The sequence below is a fragment of the Amphiura filiformis genome, chromosome 4 (assembly GCF_039555335.1).
Source record: "Amphiura filiformis chromosome 4, Afil_fr2py, whole genome shotgun sequence".
In the NCBI taxonomy this organism is placed as follows: domain Eukaryota; kingdom Metazoa; phylum Echinodermata; class Ophiuroidea; order Amphilepidida; family Amphiuridae; genus Amphiura; species Amphiura filiformis.
In genome coordinates, this window is record NC_092631.1 from 64,403,832 (window position 1) to 64,426,107 (window position 22,276).

The 22,276-nt window shown below is 36.5% G+C and overlaps 1 protein-coding gene across 2 annotated transcripts in view; it reads left to right on the forward strand.

Moving 5' to 3' along the window:
• The window catches only part of LOC140151198 (lysine--tRNA ligase-like), a 76,444-nt gene that overhangs the window by 26,322 nt on the left and 27,846 nt on the right, over positions 1 to 22,276 (forward strand). For both annotated transcript variants that reach the window (XM_072173453.1, XM_072173452.1), the window contains 10 exons: positions 2 to 84; positions 652 to 755; positions 1,584 to 1,709; positions 3,167 to 3,286; positions 4,861 to 5,023; positions 5,659 to 5,835; positions 6,207 to 6,292; positions 7,201 to 7,286; positions 7,722 to 7,848; positions 11,250 to 11,393. In XM_072173453.1, coding sequence (XP_072029554.1) covers positions 2 to 84; positions 652 to 755; positions 1,584 to 1,709; positions 3,167 to 3,286; positions 4,861 to 5,023; positions 5,659 to 5,835; positions 6,207 to 6,292; positions 7,201 to 7,286; positions 7,722 to 7,848; positions 11,250 to 11,393 — 1,216 coding nt within the window. The remainder of the gene's footprint in view (position 1; positions 85 to 651; positions 756 to 1,583; positions 1,710 to 3,166; positions 3,287 to 4,860; positions 5,024 to 5,658; positions 5,836 to 6,206; positions 6,293 to 7,200; positions 7,287 to 7,721; positions 7,849 to 11,249; positions 11,394 to 22,276) is intronic.

The window sequence follows — 22,276 nt, forward strand, 5'->3', positions numbered from 1 at the left end:
GGAACTTTCCATCAGAAGAAGAATTTAATAGAATAAATGATAAGATTAGAAGAGGGGACATAATTGGTGTCAAAGGTCATCCAGGTAAGATGTGATTTTATTCAGGTATTGAATTTATTGTGAAATTTTGTGTAGCAATTTACTAACATTTGGTTTAAAACTGTCATAAGTATATGTGCTATACATGCAATGTACCAGGCTCCAGTTGTAATACTAAGGGCATGTGTGAACTGGTGGTACAGCCCATGACTCAAAATCATAAAGATCAGAGTTACAGCCCCAGCACACTTATACCTTGATTGCTCCTCTCTACCCAGGTGTGTAAATGGATACCTGCTAAATGCTAAAAATGTAAACAGACTCTTTGTGAATATGAGAAGTTTGATTCCATTCTTACTGAAAGAAAGAGAGAGATTAAATGCCAGTTAATTACTACCTTGATTGTGAATAATTGACTGTTTTCTTGGCAGAGCACATATTGCTCATTATTTGATATTGGAGGGGATGCTATAGGGGAGGGATGCATATTGATGACAAAATTCCACAAAAAGTACACTTTTAGGAGTTTTAGCCCTTCCAAGTAAGTCAATTTGCAACCTCTTTCAGGGTACAAATTTTGATTAAATTGTATTTTTGATTGTTTGCACTCAGGTAAGACGAAGAAAGGCGAGTTAAGCATTATGCCAACAGAGATGACATTACTATCCCCGTGTCTACACATGCTGCCTCATTTACACTATGGTCTCAAAGATAAGGTAGGGTATGAGTGAAGATACCAAATACTACTCAAGTATAACTAATTTTTGTCTTGGAGGAGTACCACTACCACCCAAACATTAATCGGTCCATTGGTTTGGATACTAGAAGCAAGAAGGTGTATCGCTGCCCATGGTCCATAGAAATGTAAAACGCTTTTGGGTGGAACAACATCTTTTTTGTTCATATCATTTAAATGAAACAGGACTTTAAATTGGGGTTGCATGGCAAAACAATGCTCGTATGGAGTTGTAAGAAAAATATGAGTTATCTTCTGATGCCAAACTGCAGGTGGATCAATAAAATCAACGCTTTGAGAAAGCTAGAAGGTTTGTGCCGTAACTGTCAGCAGAAAAACTTAACTTTTCTTTTAGTCTTGACAAAAATTCTATATAAATAAGTAATTGGGAGGAATGTCCAGGTTGATGTAATAGGCCAAAAGTAGTTTGTTTTTTGCACCGAATGTCCTGTATATGACCATGAATGTCATAGAGATGTAAGATTACAGCCTGAATAAACAAAACTTCTGTTGGGATTACTTGATTTTTATGTTATTTTACTTGCATTAGAATCAAATATAAATTACACAGAGGTATACCAGAAACTGTCCCAAATGTCCTTCACTTATTTTCATTATAGTCTTGACTCATTATCATCTCAAAATTCTACTGGCCAGTCGGACCAGGATTGTTGAATATGATTGTTGTATATGTACTGGTCCGCCACAAAATCCACTGGCGTAGTGCCACCGCTTAAATCCGACCCTGGAATGTAAGTTCTTATCAATTTATGCATTGATATTGGGTTTTCTCTTTCTCTTTGTATAGGAAACAAGGTACAGGCAGCGATACTTGGACCTGATCCTCAACGATTATGTGAGGAACAAATTTATCACCAGAGCACGTATTATAGCATATGTACGCAAGTTTTTTGATGAACTTGGATTTTTAGAGGTGAGATATTTTGCAGGAAATACTATAAGACAATTTCAAGGTGTTATTGTGGAGAGCATTTGCTGAAACCGAGACACAACAGTAAATGAATTATAGTAACTCACAAGTATCTACATGTACACTACTAACAGTTTACTTGAAATAGTTCTGCAGACTTCCCATCATCCGGCTATTGGTGGTTGATTTGGAAATAGGTGGCTCAAACATGCTGGTTTGCTGGGTTTAATGAGGATGTCCCACACTGCATCTAAATCAAATCCTATGTCTCTCAAGAAATAGATGCATTTGTAGGATTGTAGAAATTAAACTTGATTAGATTTTTTGACAAATTCAAAAATGCTCACTAGTTTTAGACTTTCACCATCTTGGCTGATGGCTTCTTCAGAATGACCATTAGGATCCACTTTTCCCGTGGGATTGGTTGCTGCTTCCTACGATTGTCAAGATTCTGTTCAAGATTGCTGCTGGAAAAGTGATTATGTAGAGCTATTTGGGAGCTATACGGTGTGTCATAAGTCTGTTCCGCCTATATTCCGACTTCCCCTGGAGTATAGCATCAATATGGAAGAACCCCCTCTGTTTATTTGCCTTTGGGCTACTAGCTGCAATCAACCCTTAGACTCATTGCTGCGCAAAAAAATATGTCGGCCGTTGTTGTAGATTTTTTAGAGCTAATTTTGTATGTTTTGACAGATTTAAAGGTCTCAATGATTTCAATGAAAAAACAACAATAACAGAGGTTTGCATATCTACGGAGGTTATCAACCATAAAGAGACAACAACTTCAAATAAATTGCTAAGTGACATTTATATTAATCTAAAACAATAAAAAGTAACAAATTAATATGAAATTAATTGTGGAAGTTTAATTTAAAACATGTTAAATTGGTTTTCTTAGGGGGGGGGGGGCGAGCAGACTTATGACACACGGTATAGTTGCTCTAGATCATTTAAGTCCTGTTTAACCACTCCCTGCTTCCCTCAGCAATGAATATAGCATCAGTAAAGTTGAAACAAGAGCGTTCAGGAATTTGTTTGCCTCAGCAGTATATAAGGCATCAGTAAAGTTGAAACAACAGAGTTCGTGAATTGTTTAAATGTTTCAGTTTTGGTGGTAAAAGAGGTTTATGTTAGGCAAGTCCAGGCTGTGATATTTTGTAAAATCAGTTAATTTTGAGAGAAATCATTTTTGATGCTAAATTTTGCTTTATTCTGAGTTACATAAAGCAAATTTGACAAAAATGAGTTACAAAAAAGAAAAGAAAAGAAATTGCATCCACAACAGGGGATCTAGTTAGAGCATAGTTGCAAATTACGTCCTTATGGAAAGAGCTATATTTATATTGTAGACTTCTGTGAAATCAGATGTGAACAAAAATTTAAACAGATAACATAACACATTGAAGAATGTCTGCAGAATAATTTCACAGTTGTGTGTCACTTTGTATCTTTATCAGGTTGAAACACCAATGATGAATATGATAGCAGGTGGCGCCACAGCTAAACCATTCATTACCCATCACAATGAGTTGAATATGGACCTCTACATGAGAGTAGCTCCTGAATTGTATCTCAAGGTAAAGCAATTAAACCATTCATTACACATCACAATGAGTTGAATATGGACCTCTACATGAGGGTAGCTCCTGAATTGTATCTCAAGGTAAAGCAATTAAACCATTCATGACACATCATCAGTGCTGTACGGTGCGACCATTTTAGGCGCATTGGCGACTAGATTTTTGCTGATGGCGACTAAATATTCAATCCCTGGCGCCAATGGCGACCAACTGCTGAAGCTTTTAATCGCCAAAAACAAAACATGTATGTAATGTAGCATTCAATGTATGCTATGAATATGCATTTATCATCATGTCTCAATGGGGACTTCCTGGAAAACATATAGGCCTACACTGTACATGCTGCGTATGAAGTATGTAGCGTTCAATGGGAATATGTAGATCAGAGTACAGCAGCTATGAACATTCAACACACGTGGCTGTTCAGTTTACGTTGGCACCTCAGATTTTTTACCTGGGAGCAAAATTTGGGCGCCTAAATTTATAAAGTTAGGAGCCATTGGCTCCTCAATCAATTTATGCACCGTACAGCACTGCACATCATAATGAGTTGAATATGGACCTCTACATGAGAGTAGCTCCTGAATTGTATCTCAAGGTAAAGCAATTAAACCATTCATTACACATCACAATGAGTTGAATATGGACCTCTACATGAGGGTAGCTCCTGAATTGTATCTCAAGGTAAAGCAATTAAACCATTCATTACACATCACAATGCGTTGAATATGGACCTCTACATGAGAGTAGCTCCTGATGAATTGTATCTCAAGGTAAAGCAATTAAACCCTATGTAATACCCTATTAAATCAAACATCAGATCAGTTGTAAGTTGTGAATTGAGCTTTTGTAGGTAACAAATGTTGGCCCACCTAACACCTGATATGAGGTGATTGTATAAAAATTCATCAGATTGTCATTGAGTAGCTGGAATATCTCCCAAAATTTAACTGATAACTCTAACCCTAATCCTAAATACCAACCCAAACCCTATATCCTGACACTACATGCATGTACAACCCTAATGTGATGGGTAACCTTAAGGGGTTTGTTGAATTTGTGAAGTAATTGGGTTGAGTGATGTTTGCTTGGTTGACTTTAATGCTCTGCGTGCTAGCCATAGCCTGCAACATGAAAAGTCCCAAGTTATGAAATATTTTCTCAAAATATCTAGAGCTATCTCTTGATCCTCTGAACCAATACTAGGCTTGTTTGTCTCATTTTATTGCATTTTTCATTCTGATTCCAAATATAGTCATGGAAATGTACAATTCCGAAATTACTGAATTAAATTTTTTTTTTAAACTTGTCTTCTGCAATCGACACCCGCGTGGAGAGAGTTAATGAATGTAAGAGATTGTTTTTTGTGTGGATATTTTAGCCTAGGAGACTACCCACTAGGTGAAACTTGGACAACAGTGCTTGTAAAAATTGTTTATTTTTAAGGATCTTCTAGTATATAATTTTAAGCATTGACTTCACCTAATGAAATATAGTTTACATTTGATCAGACCTAAACATTAGACCTAAATATATTAAATTTTCATTAAAAGTTGAAATTTTAATTGCAGATGTTAGTGGTAGGAGGCATCCAGCGAGTCTATGAAATTGGTAGATTATTCCGCAATGAAGGCATTGATATGACACACAACCCAGAGTTCACAACATGTGAATTTTATATGGCTTATGCTGACTACAATGATCTGATGGAAATCACAGAAAAACTACTCTCAGGTGAGTTAATATGCAAAGCGGGACTTGTTCTTGATATACTACACATATGTGCACATACACAATAAACTTCTGTGATCTCTTATACTTCAACAAAATCCTAAGGAATCTGAAAGGGGTCTCATTGCACAGTAAACAGTTCCTGATAAACCTTTAATATCTATGCAGTCCAGCTCTTCTTTGGTCTGTTACAAATGCTAGCATGCTAGCTGTATGTGACACGATCAAGGGAAATGTGTTGGATGTCGCTATTATTGATTTTGAGATATTGGCAAATAAAGTACTAAAATTCTGTTTTTATATCGTTTTCAGCGATTGATAAATTCATGTAACTTTGCAAAGAAAAGTCGTATCAACATGGGGTTTTCTGTTGCTGAAAGCTCTAAATGTCCTCTTTAGAAACATGTGTAAAACTCATTTTCGACCAGGGTCGACATGCGACTCATTCCCCTTGATCATGTCACATATATGAACATAGCAACTGGTCCATTTGAGTGCAATGGTAAAGTTGGTCAAAAAGCATGAGCCCTGCTCTATGTAAATGTGATCAATAAGGTTGTGTTGATACTACTGTGGATAGTTTTTGATCAATTAGTATTTTGTGTATATCATCATCTCTTGTCTTTTTTCTTTTGCAGGAATGGTGAAGTCCTTAAATAACGGTTCCACTAAAATCACCTTCCATCCTGATGGACCAGAAGGGGAGGCAGTAGAAGTTGATTTCCAGCCTCCGTTTCGCAGGGTACAAATGATACCAGAGTTGGAACGCAGACTCAATGCCAAGTTCCCAGCTCCAGAGACATTACACACACCAGGTGAGATTTGGCTTCTCTGAATAACAAGTGCATACTTCAAAACAATTGTTATACAGCAATTTTCAAACTTTCAATGAACAATTAGAGGCAAAACCCTTTTTGATGGTGTTAAAAAGCACGACTATTTTGTACTGAAAATCTGTGTGGGCCTCAGGTTATAATTATAAAAAATCATAAGCAATCTGATGTAGTTCTGTTTGGCTTAGTTGGAGGAATTAAATCTAGACTGGAAATGTTGAGTGTGCCGTTTCATTCCCTATTCATTGTTTGTTCTCTATTAATTCATTAGGCCTATATATTTGGTCATCTGAGCTACCCTTTCCATCCTTTATGACTTTGCAGTGAATGTTGAAATGTTTTTGTATTTTCAGAGGCCAATAAGATGATAGATGCTTTGTGTGTGAAGCATGAAGTTGAATGTCCACCTCCCAGGACCACAGCAAGACTACTAGACAAGGTATGAGAGACGAAATAGACTATTCCAGTTCAAATCCATACATTCCTTATGGAAGATGTGATCTTAGGGAGTGTGAATTTTAAATGGGTTTACCTATGGGCGACCTCATTTGAAATCTTTACCACCTGTGTGGGCAATTAAGGTCATGTCTTCCATAGGGTGTATTGATTACAACTGGAATAGCCCAATGTAATGCAGTTTTATAATCTAGAAAATAATGGGTGACTTCACATGAGAGCGAGATCCGCATTAAAATGTTTTGATGCGATATACTGGGATACACAGCTGATATGTGTCTACACGGCACTGGAATGTGCATTCAGGAAATGATAGCATAGTGAGCTTGTTTCTTGTAAGCACATTACAGTGTATGCATGTAGGGCGCGATGCCATCTGCACACACAAGAGGTGATCGCATCGCAGGAATATGTTTTAATGTGGATTTCGCCTCTGTGTAGAGTCACCCAATGAATGACGCTGTGTGCTTGATTGACGAATCATATATCTGGAAGGGTAAGATGCACTGACCATTGATACATAAGTCTATAAACCCAGGGTTGGCAATACCTATACAGGCACTGTTATGATGTGCCCTGAGTAATTTGATTTGATCTTTATGTAAAGATATTTCATGAAAGATGGGAATCTGCTCTTACGAAATCAAGTTGGTTCAACAAGAAATTCAGTCAGATATATTTATGGATTTGGAAATCCCCAGCTTTTCCAGAATATTATTAAATAATATGAAAAAAAAAAAAACATGTAGCTAAATTGTGACTAAGTGTGGCTTTAATTTTGGTACTTTATAGAAATTGCCTTTGTTTTAAGTTAAAAGATATGTTTTGTGTGCAGCATAGTTGTAGTATTGATATAATTCCAATCTCATGTTCTCTTTTCTTTGTCGTTAGCTTGTTGGTGATTACATAGAAGAAGAATGTATACATCCGACATTTATAACAGAACATCCTCAAATCATGAGTCCATTGGCAAAATGGTAAGATACTGTTGACACATTTATGACAGAACATCCTCAAATCATGAGTTCATTGGCAAAATGGTAAGATACTGTTGACACATTTATAACAGAACATCCTCAAATCATGAGTCCACTGGCAAAATGGTAAGAAATTGTAGACACGTTTCATAATCATAACTCAAGTACAATTTTCCTTTCCATGAGTTTATTTCTGTAGATTAATACTAGATAAAGATGTGCTGTAGAGGCACAATTTAGGGTCATATCTTCAGAACCTGCATTTCAAGAAATTTAACGGTATGTTATGTATCTTTCTCTCAAAATTTGGTCTTTTGTTTGTGAGATCTGGTCAAACATATAAATATACACAAATGTATAAATTACGTAACTGTTTGCTTTGACCCAGACTTTAGAATGGGAGTGTTATGTACTATTTTTTGTTTCTCATTGTAGGCATCGGAACACAAAAGGTTTAACAGAGCGTTTTGAGTGTTTTGTGATGAAGAAGGAGATCATCAATGCCTACACTGAGTTGAATGATCCTATGATACAGAGGGAACGATTTGAACAACAGGCAAAGGTGGGTATAGCAAGCTTACTACAAAAGTAACAATGTTGTGCTTTTTGTGCTCTATTTAATTAAAGTTGTATTTTGAATTACGACCACGGATTAGCATGAATCGATTTGTTTGGTAATTGTTTATACACTGAATCAACTAAATTAGATTCTAAATTTACATTCAGGAAAGTCGAATCGTTTTATACTTCAAGTAAGTAGCACCTTCTCCTGATCTCTGCTGGGTATCTCTGTTCAAATATGGGCGCTTTATATGTCCTTCAAAGATTAGTCACAAAAAATAGCACCTTCAAAAACTTTGAACATATAATAGGATGCTGGGAATGATTTTTCATCATTTCTACTTTATCGCACACAATAAAGGTGCTCATATTCCGTCCTCTAGTGGTTGGGATTAGCCGTTGTTCAAAACACCCATATTCTTGAGAGCAGGATTACATAAAATTTGTGTTTTACATTCTTTTGTCATAAGTGTCAAGTGTTTCAATTCGAGGAGTGTCCTTGACTATACTTCAGTGGTCATGAAAGGATGCAAAAGATAACCTCTGCCCCAATAATCCCAAGCTATTGTCTGAACTGCTCCTCGGAGGATGTATCATTAGAGCTCGGTCTTCAAATGATAAATGACTGACTATCAGTGAAGACTGAGTTCCGCTGTCTAAGTTGGGATGTGACATTATGGCATGGGGAAGGTTATTACCTTCTAAGAGATAGTAACAACCCGTACAACGAGAATGCTGTTGTCATCTTGGACTGTTCGGACTGCAAGGCCAGTTTGAAAAGAGACGCGTCAGCGGTGGTGGCCAGTCATTTTGATGACTGCCGTATCCATATTTGCCAGAACAAGGTCGTGCTGAAAGCGAAAACATAATTATCTGAAGAACAGGAATGATGCAGAGGTGTAATGTGGGGTTTTATTGCAGAGATGAGGACAGGGAGGCTGTTGAGTCCCGTCTTTCGAACCAACGGATTTGATATTGTGTAGAGTAATGTTTTGTTAATATCTTGTTGCAAGTTTGGCATATGAAGCCACTGACAATTAATTAAAAAAAATACACAAAACACAACAACAACAAAACCCACAAAAAATGTTAATGAAATTCCAAATGTAGATTTGTACTTTACAAAAAGGGACAAAAAGAAATAAAAAAAGAATGAAATACTGAACACATTGGAACTTTATGACGAGATTCAAACTTGCGCTCTCTCCGCTGTTCTGAAATTGTACCAAAGTCCGATGCTTTACCAACTGAGCTAATGGGGTTGAGACACAAATTTGCAGGTTTACTTGTTCATATATAACCTCTGGTAACTATGTGTATCAATGGTTTGCTCAAAACCCTTTACACTTTTGTGGATGGTGCGCTTCATGTTTGCATGTTTTCAAAAGCTCTCGTTAATAAGCACATGCTTGTTATCGAGTGATTATGGTATGCAAATTAAGTTGATTATGACTTGAGTGAAATCGATTACGACTTTTTGCCCAATGTAAACAGGGAAGGTGAAATATAACAGGGCCTGCTTTTTGGGACACTGTATAAACTCAGCGACATGTTCAAAACACACATTTCAAGGATTAAAATCTCTGTGTAGGTGTCTTGCAGATTAATTGCTACTTACTATGTAAAGCAGTGATTTGACAAAGAATTAGTGTTGCTACTGGCAGAGCTGTACAGTAAAACAAATGACTGGTTTTTTTATAAAGATTACTCGGATTGATAGATTTTCATTTGGTTAATCAAGGATCATGGAAAAATGAGATACAAAACAGACCAAGAGGACAACAGGAAGTGTTTTTAATCACCAATATGCATATAATTTGAAAACCAGATCATGTAAATAGAATTACAAAGGTAAAAATCTACAAATTTGTAACAATTAAAAAAATAAACTTGTTGCAGTAAGTGGCTGAACATAAGGTTGCAGTTGGATAACGCGGTGGCCGAGCGGAACAGTCTCTGACTCATAATTGGAAGGTTGCAGGTTCGAGCCCCGGCAACGCCATCGTGTTGTGCCCTTGAGTAAGGCACTTTATCTTGATTACTCCTCTCCACCCAGGTGTATAAATGGGTACCAGCATTCTTAAATGCTGGGAAGGTAACAGACTCGCTATAGAGGAGGTGTAGCGATCCCCCTATAGCAACATTACATGGAGGAGTCTGGCCCAATCGCCAATAAAACAGAGATGGGCACTCCGATCACTGTTTATATACAGGATCGCCTCTACCTTTTTTTGCCTGGATAGTCAAAGGGTTATTTTAATTGACCGAACACAGCTTTCAACAGCTGTACCGAATCAACCATGATCGTATATCGTGTATTTCAAACTACAAAGCAAACACACAACCTTGGATACAATAATTAAAATGCTAACCAATCATGAGTGAGTTGGCATGGTTGGAATCACTTACGTGTAATGTACGCAGTCGCACATGCTGGCGTACATCGCGCAGTGTACACAGAAAATCATCACGCTACAGTGGCGTAGCATCATAGGGGCACGGGGTGGGGGCACACATGCCCCCAATCGATCTGAAATTTTATAAAATCCCATAGGAAAATTGCCGAATCGGCTTGTGCCCCCAATCAGATCCGGTGCCCCCCAATCATGGTCGGTGCTCACCCCAATGTGATGTCCGACGCTATGCCACTGTCACGCTATGTCAGACTGTGTTCATTCACTAGAAATTTCTAGTATAGTTAGAAAACCCAGTAACTTAGTTATGAACCCAACCCTTATCCTAGCCCTAAATATCTCCCTAACCCTAACTTAGCCCTAATCCTAACCCTAAACATAACCCTAACCCAAAACCTAACCATAACTCTAATTGTAACACATACCTAACCCTAATATTAACCCTAACCCTGTCCCTAACCCTAATCCTAACATAAAACTTTAACCCTCTTCGGACTAATGGGCTGTTCGCTTCATGAAGGCACATGTACACTGTACATGTGCCTTCATTACTCTAATCAGCCTACATCTGAAGTAACCTTTGTAGCCAGGATCAGCTCCACAGATAGGTAAACTGCAATCATGATTATTTGCATGCAGAATTCAAGTTGGTTCATCTGGTAATGATGATGCCTGTGGTTGATAAGAATTTCTGTATTTCTAGGAATCTGGTTTAGCACTCAACATGCTTCCCAGTGGAAAAGGTATGAAATATTTGGATCCTGGGTTTTTTCTCTTGAAATCAATTTGACCAAAATTCTTTCCTGCAATATACCGGTAATATGTATTGCAAGAACAAAGGAGGTGGATTACTCTTGGAGTTGTATCTATTGTTGTGCAATACGCCTATTGCCTTGTGGGAAGGGATTTTGGTGAGCAACCCGGGGTCCACCTATTAAATTTTAAATAATATGGCCATTAAAATATAATATTTTGTTTGCTTTGATAGGACAAGGCAGCTGGTGATGATGAAGCCCAGATGGTTGATGAGAATTTCTGTACTGCTTTGGAATATGGTCTACCCCCTACAGGTGGTTGGGGTATGGGTATTGACAGACTTGCCATGTTCCTGACAGATTCCAATAATATCAAGGTAAGTGTACCTCATAGATTTAGATTGGAGATGCTAGATTCTGTCATGTTTCCTTATCACAGAACTCTGTTAACCCAGGGCTTTCAACTTTTTGCAATTGTTTAGCATGAGATATTCAAACAGGGGGGTAGTGGGAAAGAAATATTGTTGTTGACCCTGATTTTTGTAGCCAGGGCACTTTAGAATCTAAAAACAGGGAAATTCAAGTGGGACAAAAACATTTGTCTCGAACTAAATTTTGCGAACAATATTTTGACAATGTGTGACATTTTACTACCCTGGTGTACAAGTGTTAAAAAGGGCCCAAATATGTAAAAATTGGTGAGACTTACACCGAATGCGTGAGAGGTAACAGCCCTGAAACAATCATTTTGCTCTGTGTGTGTGTGGGGGACACACACTTTTTTTTTTAATATATAGAGAACAACTTTTTTGTGAAATCAATAATTTTTTTTAACTCATCCTGAAATTAAAATGATACACTATGCATAACAAAACAAGTAATATAAAAAGCAAAATATTAAGTTAACTTATGCCATATGTATGGGCATGTTTAAAATTTTTTAAATGTATATTAACTTGGTGACATTGGACAAAGCATGTGTGCTGAGATGTTGATGTTGGGGGGTAGGGACAACAAATTATTTTTACGATACGTGAGATTTTACTCATTTGACGGCTCTTTGCGTGAGATTTACTACCTAGGCGTGAGATTATACTACCTTGCCGTGAGACCGTGAGAAAATGACCGAATGCGTGAGACTCACGGTCAATGCATGAGAGTTGACAGCCCTGCGCTCAAATAGTGCAATTATTTGACACATTCAATACACTTGGCATACTTTTTTTATTTTATGTCTTTTCTGTTTGGTATAAAATACAGTTTTGACCTATAATGATGTATATTCATACACACCGGGTCATGCGGATGTTATTGCTCTGAAGATTTGTTGTTGCTTGTGATATTGAGCCACCTCCGATGACGTCACAAATGATGTCAAACAAGAAGATGTTGGGACACCCCCCTTGATTCCGGAACCACGACATCTTCTTGTTTGATGTCATCTACACCTGTGACTCATTGGAGATGTCTCAACATCACTAGCAACAACAAATCTTCAACAGGTCAATACCATCCGCTGAAGATACCAGTTGAGTCAGTGAAAGCGCTCCGTTGAGTGTACCAAATTTGAGTAGCGTCAAAATTAAATTTTGCTTTCAATTTTATATCTGTTTACTTACAAAGAGAAGTGGATATAAATTATTTAAAATTATGTGCCATTTGTTCTCCTCTTGGCCTGTCGCCCCCTCTCTCTCTTTCTTGCACTCTCTTGTTGCTCACTTCCTCCATTTGTTGCTCTTTTTTCACCGCCTACTCTTGGGTTTCTTAATTGCATGATATATGGCTCTTAGCATAGTTTTGTGCAACAAAAAGAGCATAATGTAAAAGTAAAAAACGACTGAATTTATGCAGAATTTTGACAGCATATTATCATTATCATTTGTAAAGTACTTTCATTTCAAACACTTGAAATTGTTAATGACAGCGAGTTGATAGTAATGCAAATTACGAAGTTAAGCGATTAACAGAAAAGAGACTTTGATCCATGGTTTTATTTAAAGATTCACAGAGTCAACAATCAGGTTGCTTTGAAAACAGTTTGTTTCAATATTGATCAAAATTATTTGCTCTAGAGCCAGCTTAAGACATGACCAAGGCCAAATGATTTGCACACACACAAAAAAAAGGCAAATTGCACGTAAAAATGGCATATTGCGCAGAGAAAAATAGCAAATTTTGTGAGGAATTGCACAAGGATTTGCATGGGAGTTTTGACATTTACATAATATTTTGTGAGCAAAATGGCAGAAAGCAAGGAGAAAAAAACATATAGTTTGCTTAAATTTGGCATAAAATTAGTGGATTGCGCAGACAAAAATCCAATTGTGGGAAGAAAATCTTATTGCACGGAGAAAAGCAAATTGCGCAGAGCGTCACAGGATTTTACATCGCGAAAATGGTTGAGTTCTGGACATGAGGGTGACAGTGGTAAAGAATGCTCAATCTATGCACTTATGGTGCTTGAGGGTCAAGTTTGTGCCTCAGCAGTGTGTTTACTTTGAAAAAAAACCAATGTTGTTACCCATATAAAACTTGGGGATCTGATCCTGGCTGCAAAAGTTTGTTGTGGTGTGTGTAGGTGTGCACTTCTAAGCTGTAAATCACTTGAGAGTTGTTTACTCTTTTCTTTTTAATATATTCAGTTACCTTTCGTAGTGGGCAATCATCCCGCATACTTAATTGGCTTGATGTGCTGTTTATTTATTCTTGTGCAGGATGCGTAACCTCATTACCTACATGTTCCTTATCTGTTTAATGCTGGGGTAGCGATTAAGCATCAAATATTGATTTCCTGTGCTTGTGTACCTACGTAATATCGGTTATTTGTATAACCTGAATGTCTACATTCAGTTAGTAGAGTTTAAAACGTCCATTAATCAATGGATAAGGCATCCGACTAAAGTTAGTGTGTTCAAATCCGCATTTCCTTACCTTTTTTTCAGTGGCGGCAGCCAGATTTTGTTTATATGTTGTCTTGTTTAATTCTAACACTATGGGTTGGTTAATTGTTCACTCTTTACCACTGAGTTTTTAAAGGAATTATTGGGACCACAGTGGTCAGTGACAATCTGTAAAGTAGGCAAATACCTTGTGGATATTACATTTAAAGCCATTATGTATGATCTTATAATTATATGAAATTGGGTTTTTTTTCAAACCTGATTTTTTTTTGCATTACACATGTCCCAACTTGCACCTAAACGGAATCTGTCAAATTTGTTGTCTTTGTAGGTCAACAGAGGAAAGTTTGACATAAAGTTATTTTTATGCCTCCACCGCGAGGCATACTGTTTTTGCAATGTCCGTGCTTCCGTCCAGATGCCATATCTCGGGCATGGATGGGCGGATTGACTTCAGATTTTCAGGATAGGTGGGTCATGGTCAAAAACTCTGGCTACTTTTTTTTGGGTGAGGTTCAAGGTCATATACTGAGGTAAAAGGTCATTTGAGGTCAGGGGGCTCATTTTCCTTATTTACCTGTTTTCACGGAGACTAGGGGTCGCATGTTCCTCAAACTTGGTGGGTGGGTGCATCTTGACCTTAGGCAAAACAAGTTTGTATTGGTTAGTGGGTCAAGGTCACCTGAGGTCATGCAGGGGTCATTTGAGGTCAAATTAGCAAAAACTGTCATATGGCCATGAAACTTGGTAGGTACAGTCAACATTTAGAGCCAAATTTTTGGAAGGTCATTTTGGGGTCATTTGGGGTCACCCAGGGGTCATCTGAGGTCAAATTAGTAAAAACTGTTGTATGGGAATGAAACTTGGTGGGTAGGCCCTACAGTCCACATTTAGAGCCTAATTTTTGGAAGGTCATTTTGGGGTCATCCAGGGTCACCCAGGGGTCATCTGAGGTCAAATTAGTAAAAACTGTCGTATGGGCATGAAATTTGGTGGGTACAGTCAATAGATAGAGTCAAATTTTTGGAAGGTGATTTCGGGGTCATCCGAGGTCATCCAGGGGTCATCTGAGGTCAAATTAGAAAAATTTGTTGGATGGGCATGAAACTTGGTGAGTACTGTCAACATATAGAGCCAAATTTTTGGAAGGTCATTTTGGGGTCACCAGGGGTCATCTGAGGTCAAATTAGTAAAACTATCATATGGGCATGAAACTTGGTGGGTACAGTCAACATTTAGAGCCAAATTTTTGGGAGGTCATTTGGGGTCACCAGGAGTCATTTGAGGTCAAATTATTTAAAACTTTCATATGGGCAATGAGCATAAAACTTATTGGGTACAGACAACATTTAGAGCCAAATTTTTTGGGAGGTAATTTTGGGGTCAACCAAGGGTCATCTGAGGTCAAATTAGTAAAAACTGTCATACGTACATGAAACTTGGTGGTACAGTCAACATTTAGAGCCAAATATTTGGAAGGTCATTTTGGGGTCATCCGGGGTCAACCAGCTTTGTATCAACTTGTGAGTACGTGCCACATCACTCCCTTTGGTGGAGGCATCACGGTCGACGCTTTGCGTCGAAAACCGTGACATCCGAGAACCGCGGTCCATCTAGTTTTTATTATGATTTAATTATGTCCTTCCAATCCATAGAACTGCATGTTAAATGGCCAAAATAACCAGTGGGATTTCTTTCACTGTACCTTGTAATTTCAGCTTAAAATGGACAGCAACCCTTCCCGGCAGTTATTACTAAAAATATTTCAACATTTTAAATAAAGAATAACAAAATTAAAATTTATATTTAGCAAATGGTCTCCTTTTTATTTTAATCTTGAAATACACCTTTCAGAAGTGGTCTATTATTATATATTCACAAAATACGGGAAAATATCAATGGTGTGGTTTTACATTGGAATTTAATGCGGACATGTTTTTCTTCACAATTTCATTTTTGATGACGCACCCCAAATATTCAAGTGGACTACATAATATCTTGCACATAAAACAAATGGTTGACATCACAATCGTGAAAGATTTTGCTCGAGAAAAATTGCATATGTGCTTAGAGACATGCTAGCCCCATTTTTCTACCAATAACAGAATTTCAGTAATTGTGAATTCACCACAGAATGTTCTAGATTTTTTTAAATAGTTGGAAAGTGTGTACATGCATTTTCTGTTTGAGCCAAGGATTAGCTATAGAATAAAAACATCCCTGGATTTTATGTTTGTCTTTAAAGGGATTAGTTGGTGATTTCCTAAACACCCTCAAATTCATCACATCTTTGCAATTCCGTGTTCAACGTATAAGTGGTGTATATTTTATTGGAGAAATAGGTCACCCTGAAAATAGGGACCCAAATTTTATGATTTTTCTTATAACTATAAAACTATTAAGTGTACGGCCCCTCATGATCATCATTGTCTACGCTTTCCGGCTATGTTGCCATTGCGCACGCTACTACTGCTCTCCAGGCTATTCTGTCATTGGTCTGTGTAAGAATTTGTTCATCTACTAAAAGTATTTCTTTCTGCATTTGCGCCACCCAAGTTGGTTTTGGGCGTCTGATAGGATGCTTACAATGTAGTTTTTTTGTTGAAATTCAGCTAGGGCTTGATGTGCTGGAGTTTCTTCTGGGAGCCAGTTTAGTTGTCTTCTTTTGATGGTTTTGCTCCATGGTTCAGTATATGTGTTTATAGATGAGGTGACCTCAATGTTTATCAACAAAGGCAAGGGACTGGTATCATCTTTATGCTTGAATGAACCCCATGCAACCACTACACTGTTTAATAGTCTTATTGTGATGTGGCGGGAGTTTTAAAAACACGAGCTCTGAACAAAATATGATGCGCGCGCATACTGCCAGGCAAAAAACAATGGAAATTGTGATGATGCGTGCGCATACTGTCAGGCATTGACGTCAGAAGTCACATCATCTATATATAAATCAGCATTTGTCATTTTGTCTAGTTTTGTGATGGATATTGTTCTTCTAAGTAGAGTTCTTTGAAATACATCTATTTTGTTGTCAGTGTCCATAATTCACTATTGTATAGAAAAATGGATCCTACATAAGCATTAAAAATTCTCATTTTTGTTGTAATATTTGCTCTTTTGCTTTGCAGAAATTGTTTGAGTTGATTATATGATGCTATTGCTAGACATTTTCTCCTTTTTATATCTTCGTAATTAGTATCTTTGTTAGTACGACCCCTATGTTTGTTTTATTGTATTCCTTATTTTTTTCGCATTCAAGCCGCATTATGCTCGTTCCTAAAAATGCAAAGATTTGATGAATTTGTGGGTGTAATGAAGTGACAAGTGGAAAATGTGAAAGCAGTCTGATTGAAACAAACTGACATATTGAAATAAAGATGGAATAAATTATTGGGTGGATGAGTAGACTGAATCCATCAGTCGTCTACCCCCAACTCAACACAAAAGTTGGCAACCATAAGAGTTACCAAATCTTTTAAAGACCCCCTTTGCAATGATTTTTCATCAAATTTACCCCCCTTTTTCATGCAAAATCAAGGACAAAATTTGGCCAAAAACAACCCCTTTTTTGTGGTTTTCAATGACTAGAATTTCCAACTCCCCTTTTCAGTGACACTCAATATTGACATAAAATTACCGAATTTTCCCAAGTACCCCTTTTATCCAAATTTCGCGGACAGTGCAAATTGAATACCCACTATTTTGCTGATTTCATGGTCAAATTTCGCGTACTGTCCAAATTAAATACCCCCTATTTTCCCAATTTTGCGGTCCTCGCTAAGCTGGCAAAAAAAATTACCCCTTTTCTGCGCTATTTGGTAACTCTCATGGTTGTCAATTTCTGTGTTGAGTTGGGTGGCCGGGCGTCTACGCTGCACATGTATTTGTGTTTGTATTACATCTACCAAAAAGTAATTACCACCCTTTTAATAAGATAATAACTCAAAATCTATGCATCCAAATTTAAAACTGAAATAGCAAAAGGAAACCTGGGTTTGTTTTGCAAATTTTGATGTCTCATTTGTCTTAATAGCCCACAAGTTGAGAGTGTATGGTCGTCACTTGTCATCCTTGACCAGTTATTTGTAGAGAATGTAATGGTACATTGACTTGAGTAGCTTTTTAGTGCAACTTTTGAAAACGCATCTTTTTCATCCAAGGAGTCACACCATGGCTACAAATTGAACTATCCAGATATCCTAATTAATAATAATAGGGATGACCATGAAAATTTGAAGTTTCTCCTGTATTGTAGAATCATACCTTATATTAAAGAGCTCATTAAATGGATCATTTCAGTCTTTAAATGACCTCAATAGGATAAATGGTTCTGAAGTTATGGCCAATTTTATATGCGTGTTTTGAATAGGCAGTTTGGACAGATTAAGGACACCCAAGTAAAAATGGCACAAAATTTAATAATTTCCCGTTTCAAATTCATTATTTTCAAAAAACAACTTTTCAGTAACACTTAAAAATGGATTACATGATATGTGCGAGATATTATGTAGTCCACCTGTGGAATACATCAAAAGAGATGTATCCCACTAGTTAATGAAAAATGCGACTTGAAATTTGATTAATTATGGGTTTATTAAGTACTCAGAAAATCAAAATTGCAAATGAGAAACATTTAAAAACGACTTAGGCAATTAACATAGCAGGCTGACGATATGTAATGATGACTGCAAAACTTGCTGCTCGTATCGTGTCAGACTCGTAAAAATATTCTCACCCGATATTGGTTGTGCACCATAGTGCGACTAACTATCGGCGCTCGTGGATATACCATGCTGTTGTGACTACAATCTACGAAAAAAAGTCCTTGGAACGTTGGTACACTCTGTCGAAATTCCGTGCAGAATGTCATATGATCATGGAAATGACGTATATTTTGCCTGGGAACAAGCATGACATCTACAACAATGATTTACCCTTCCCTCTCCCCATCAATCAATGTTGGAACACATTGGGAAACCGCTGAAGACTTTGGTATTTCTCAACTTGCACGGGGGAGAGGGGGTGACAGTTTTCCGTTATTTATACGCAAGCGTTCCAAGACTTTTTGTGTTGATTGTAGCTCACACTCTGAAGTTCTAAAATATGTGTTCAAATAACAAACTCGGTTAAAAGGTCAATTTGGACACAACTGCGCAGTCTCAATGCAACCAGAATCTGGTTGCAAAGTCTGGCATTTTTTAACACGTATGTTTCTCAGTCTTCAACCCAGAAAGTTGATAAATGAGGGTGCTAGTCTTGTGGGCCCTAGTGGTCAGCGACAACCTGTAAAGTGTGCTGAGGCTTGTGGATCAACGTCTAGGCATTGTGCCTGTGGGTAGTGCACTATAAATCACAGTGCTTTATTATTTATTAGTGGATGAGGCTGTCAAATTGTAATGAAAGAATGACACATACACTAATACATTAATTCTGTATCTAGCTTTTAGCAGGAAAAGTGTTTAGAACTGTACCTTGTCATTTAACTCATTTTTGTCAATTAACAACAAGCTATTTGACATTTCCTTTGATATCTCATGAAGATTGATGAAGACCTAGAATATGCCACTGTCAATTAATATTATTGCTGCATCTGATTGGGAATACTGTAATTTGAATTAAGGCCCTTTACAATTAATTCTTAGTTTCCTGTTTCCCGCCTGCGTCCAAAGTAGAGAATTACAAAATATTTAATTATTTTATTTTTATTTTGGATTTCTCTTTTAAAATAACTTAAATGACTTCCATTTGATACTTAAAGACTTTGATCATATCAACTATAATGATGGATAAACAAAGAACATAACTGTACCATTAGTTATGTATAAAATCAAACATACAGTGTAGTTGTAAAATAATTAAATGCATGTTCCTTGTGAAAACGGGTTGATGTAGGTTGCGAACACTTGCTTAAAAATAAAGAAAATAATAGATATAATTAATAATTAAAAGTCGCCTCATCCCTTGTTTTCAACCATGAAACAGGAAACTAAGAATCAATTGTGAAGGGCCTAATTTCAGATTGATTTGTTCAATGTAAGCTTGTTACTAGTCATTAGCTTAATGGCTGTCTCATTAGTGAAATTGCATTTGTCCATGGTCAGCTTTGGTTGTTTTACTCAGCTACTGTCAATTAGAATTAAGCTGTAAATTCAAGGACTTCTTACTGTTGACCTACACACTGTCAAATTTTTTCCATTTAAAAAAAAAAAAAATTCTCGTTGACTTTTGTTCACATCTTATTTCATTCTAATGTCTTGTCTTTTTCTGTTTGTCTGTTCAACCGCAGACCCTTGAATGTTTTCTTTTTTTTTGTACTGTTTGCCGGCAACCCGCACCCGACGAGCTTGCTCCGCGTGTGTTGCCCCACAACTCCTTTTCAGGTCTTTTCATTGATGCCACTCGTTATGTCTTATCTCAGGCTCACTTTTGTCCTGTCTCTTGCCCAATCACATGGTTGTTTGTTCTACCGTGATCGCATTTGACTGTCAGCAGTGGGCTTGTGATCGGATAGACTACTTGCTTAAATAATTTTGTATTTTGTTTCGCTAATTCTGGCATTGTCATTATATCATGTATTATTGAAGTTGTGAAATAAATGTTTCTTGAATTGAATTGAATTGAAATTTGCATGTGGTAAAACAAGCATGCAATTTTTCATTTCAATTTAAAATCTGGCTAAGGAAATCATTTTCTATGTTTTAAAAATAAAAAATTGCAGAACTTGTTTCCAGTACTGTTACTGACAGAGATTTTTAAAGGGAGAGAATAGAGTAATCATGTAGTCAAATTGTCAAATTAATTAGTTTTCAGGGCTCTTTTTTACTGTATTACAATAGTCCTACAGTGGTGGGACTGTCTTATTTCTTTTTTTTCGTAACTGAGTGTAGTCCTGCATGTAAGTCCAAATCTTGTTTGCATCTTTGAGGGATAGATACTTGAATAATGGTATTAGAAATTTATTTATTTATTTATTTATTTATTTATTTATTTATTTATTTATTTATTTATTTATTTATTTATTTATGTACAATTTCATATAACAGAAGTTAATATAAATTACATCAGATAGCAAAGAAATTTTCAAAAACCCTTTTTCTTGAAATAAAATGTAAGGAATAACTCATATCATTTGGCTAATTTATAATAAAAATTAAAATATTGATTATATATTTTAATTTAAAATAAAATTAAAATGTTGATTATATTTTTTTTTCAAATATGGTATATAGATCATTCTAGGACACCCTGTACTAAATTGAAATACTTATTGATCAATAATAAAGCCCATGTTCCTTTTGGTATACCTGATTTTAGTATCCAAATAATTTGTTTTAACCCAGCCATCTATTCCAGTAGCAAGATTCAGTGGGACGTTATGCAACTTGGAAATTATTCATATCTACTTGATGTGCATGTCCTGAATTTTGCCAACTTCTTTTCTGAAAATCGCTCGCTATAACATCATACTTTTTCCTATATTTTTTTCTGATTTATACATGAGATATATACCACAGGTTTTTATAAATATCTAAGAGCGATCAAATTTTCAGACAAGAATATATTATTTTTTATATAACCAAGCATTTAAAGGCACTATTCACAAAGTAACACTCAAAAAAACACAATAAAACCAAAATAAATGTCTCTTCAAAAGTTTCTTGCAGGCTGATACTGAAGGAGCAAGCCTGACGTTTCTTGGTACCCAGTACTATGCTGTTATTTTCAAGACGGTATTATTTTCGCAAATTTTGTGAGTGGAAATGCAGGCACGAAAATAACAACACACAAAAATACAGTTTTTATATAAAGTTACTTTTTATTTACACTTAACATAAATTCCGCGAAATAAACAACTCGCACAATTTTCAACAATCTCAAAATCGTGCCAAAATTCTGGACACTACATGTACATAGCCGCTTTCACCGAACATTTGACAAACATTTAGCGATCACAAACATTTGCCAAACGTTTACAAAAAGTTTAACAAACGCTTTTTGCTCCTTATCTGTTTGTAAACCGTTTGACTAAAAATGTTTGACAAACATTGTGATCAGCATTATTGTTTGACAATCGTCTTATTTATTTATTTTTATTTATTTGAACATACACTTTTGTATCAGTGGCACACGCCTAACCAGCGGTGCGTTCAAAAACAACATTATAGTACAAGAAACAAATTAAAAGACAAATGAATATGTACATGTATGTAAAATTGTGGCATTAATACGAAAGCAAAAGAAACTGTCTGTCTTAACCCAAGTTGGTTTGAAATGGGTCGTTAGCAGGAAATAAAACAAAAATGTAGAAAATGAAAATATAAAATTAAATGACATACTGGCATGACATGACAATTAAT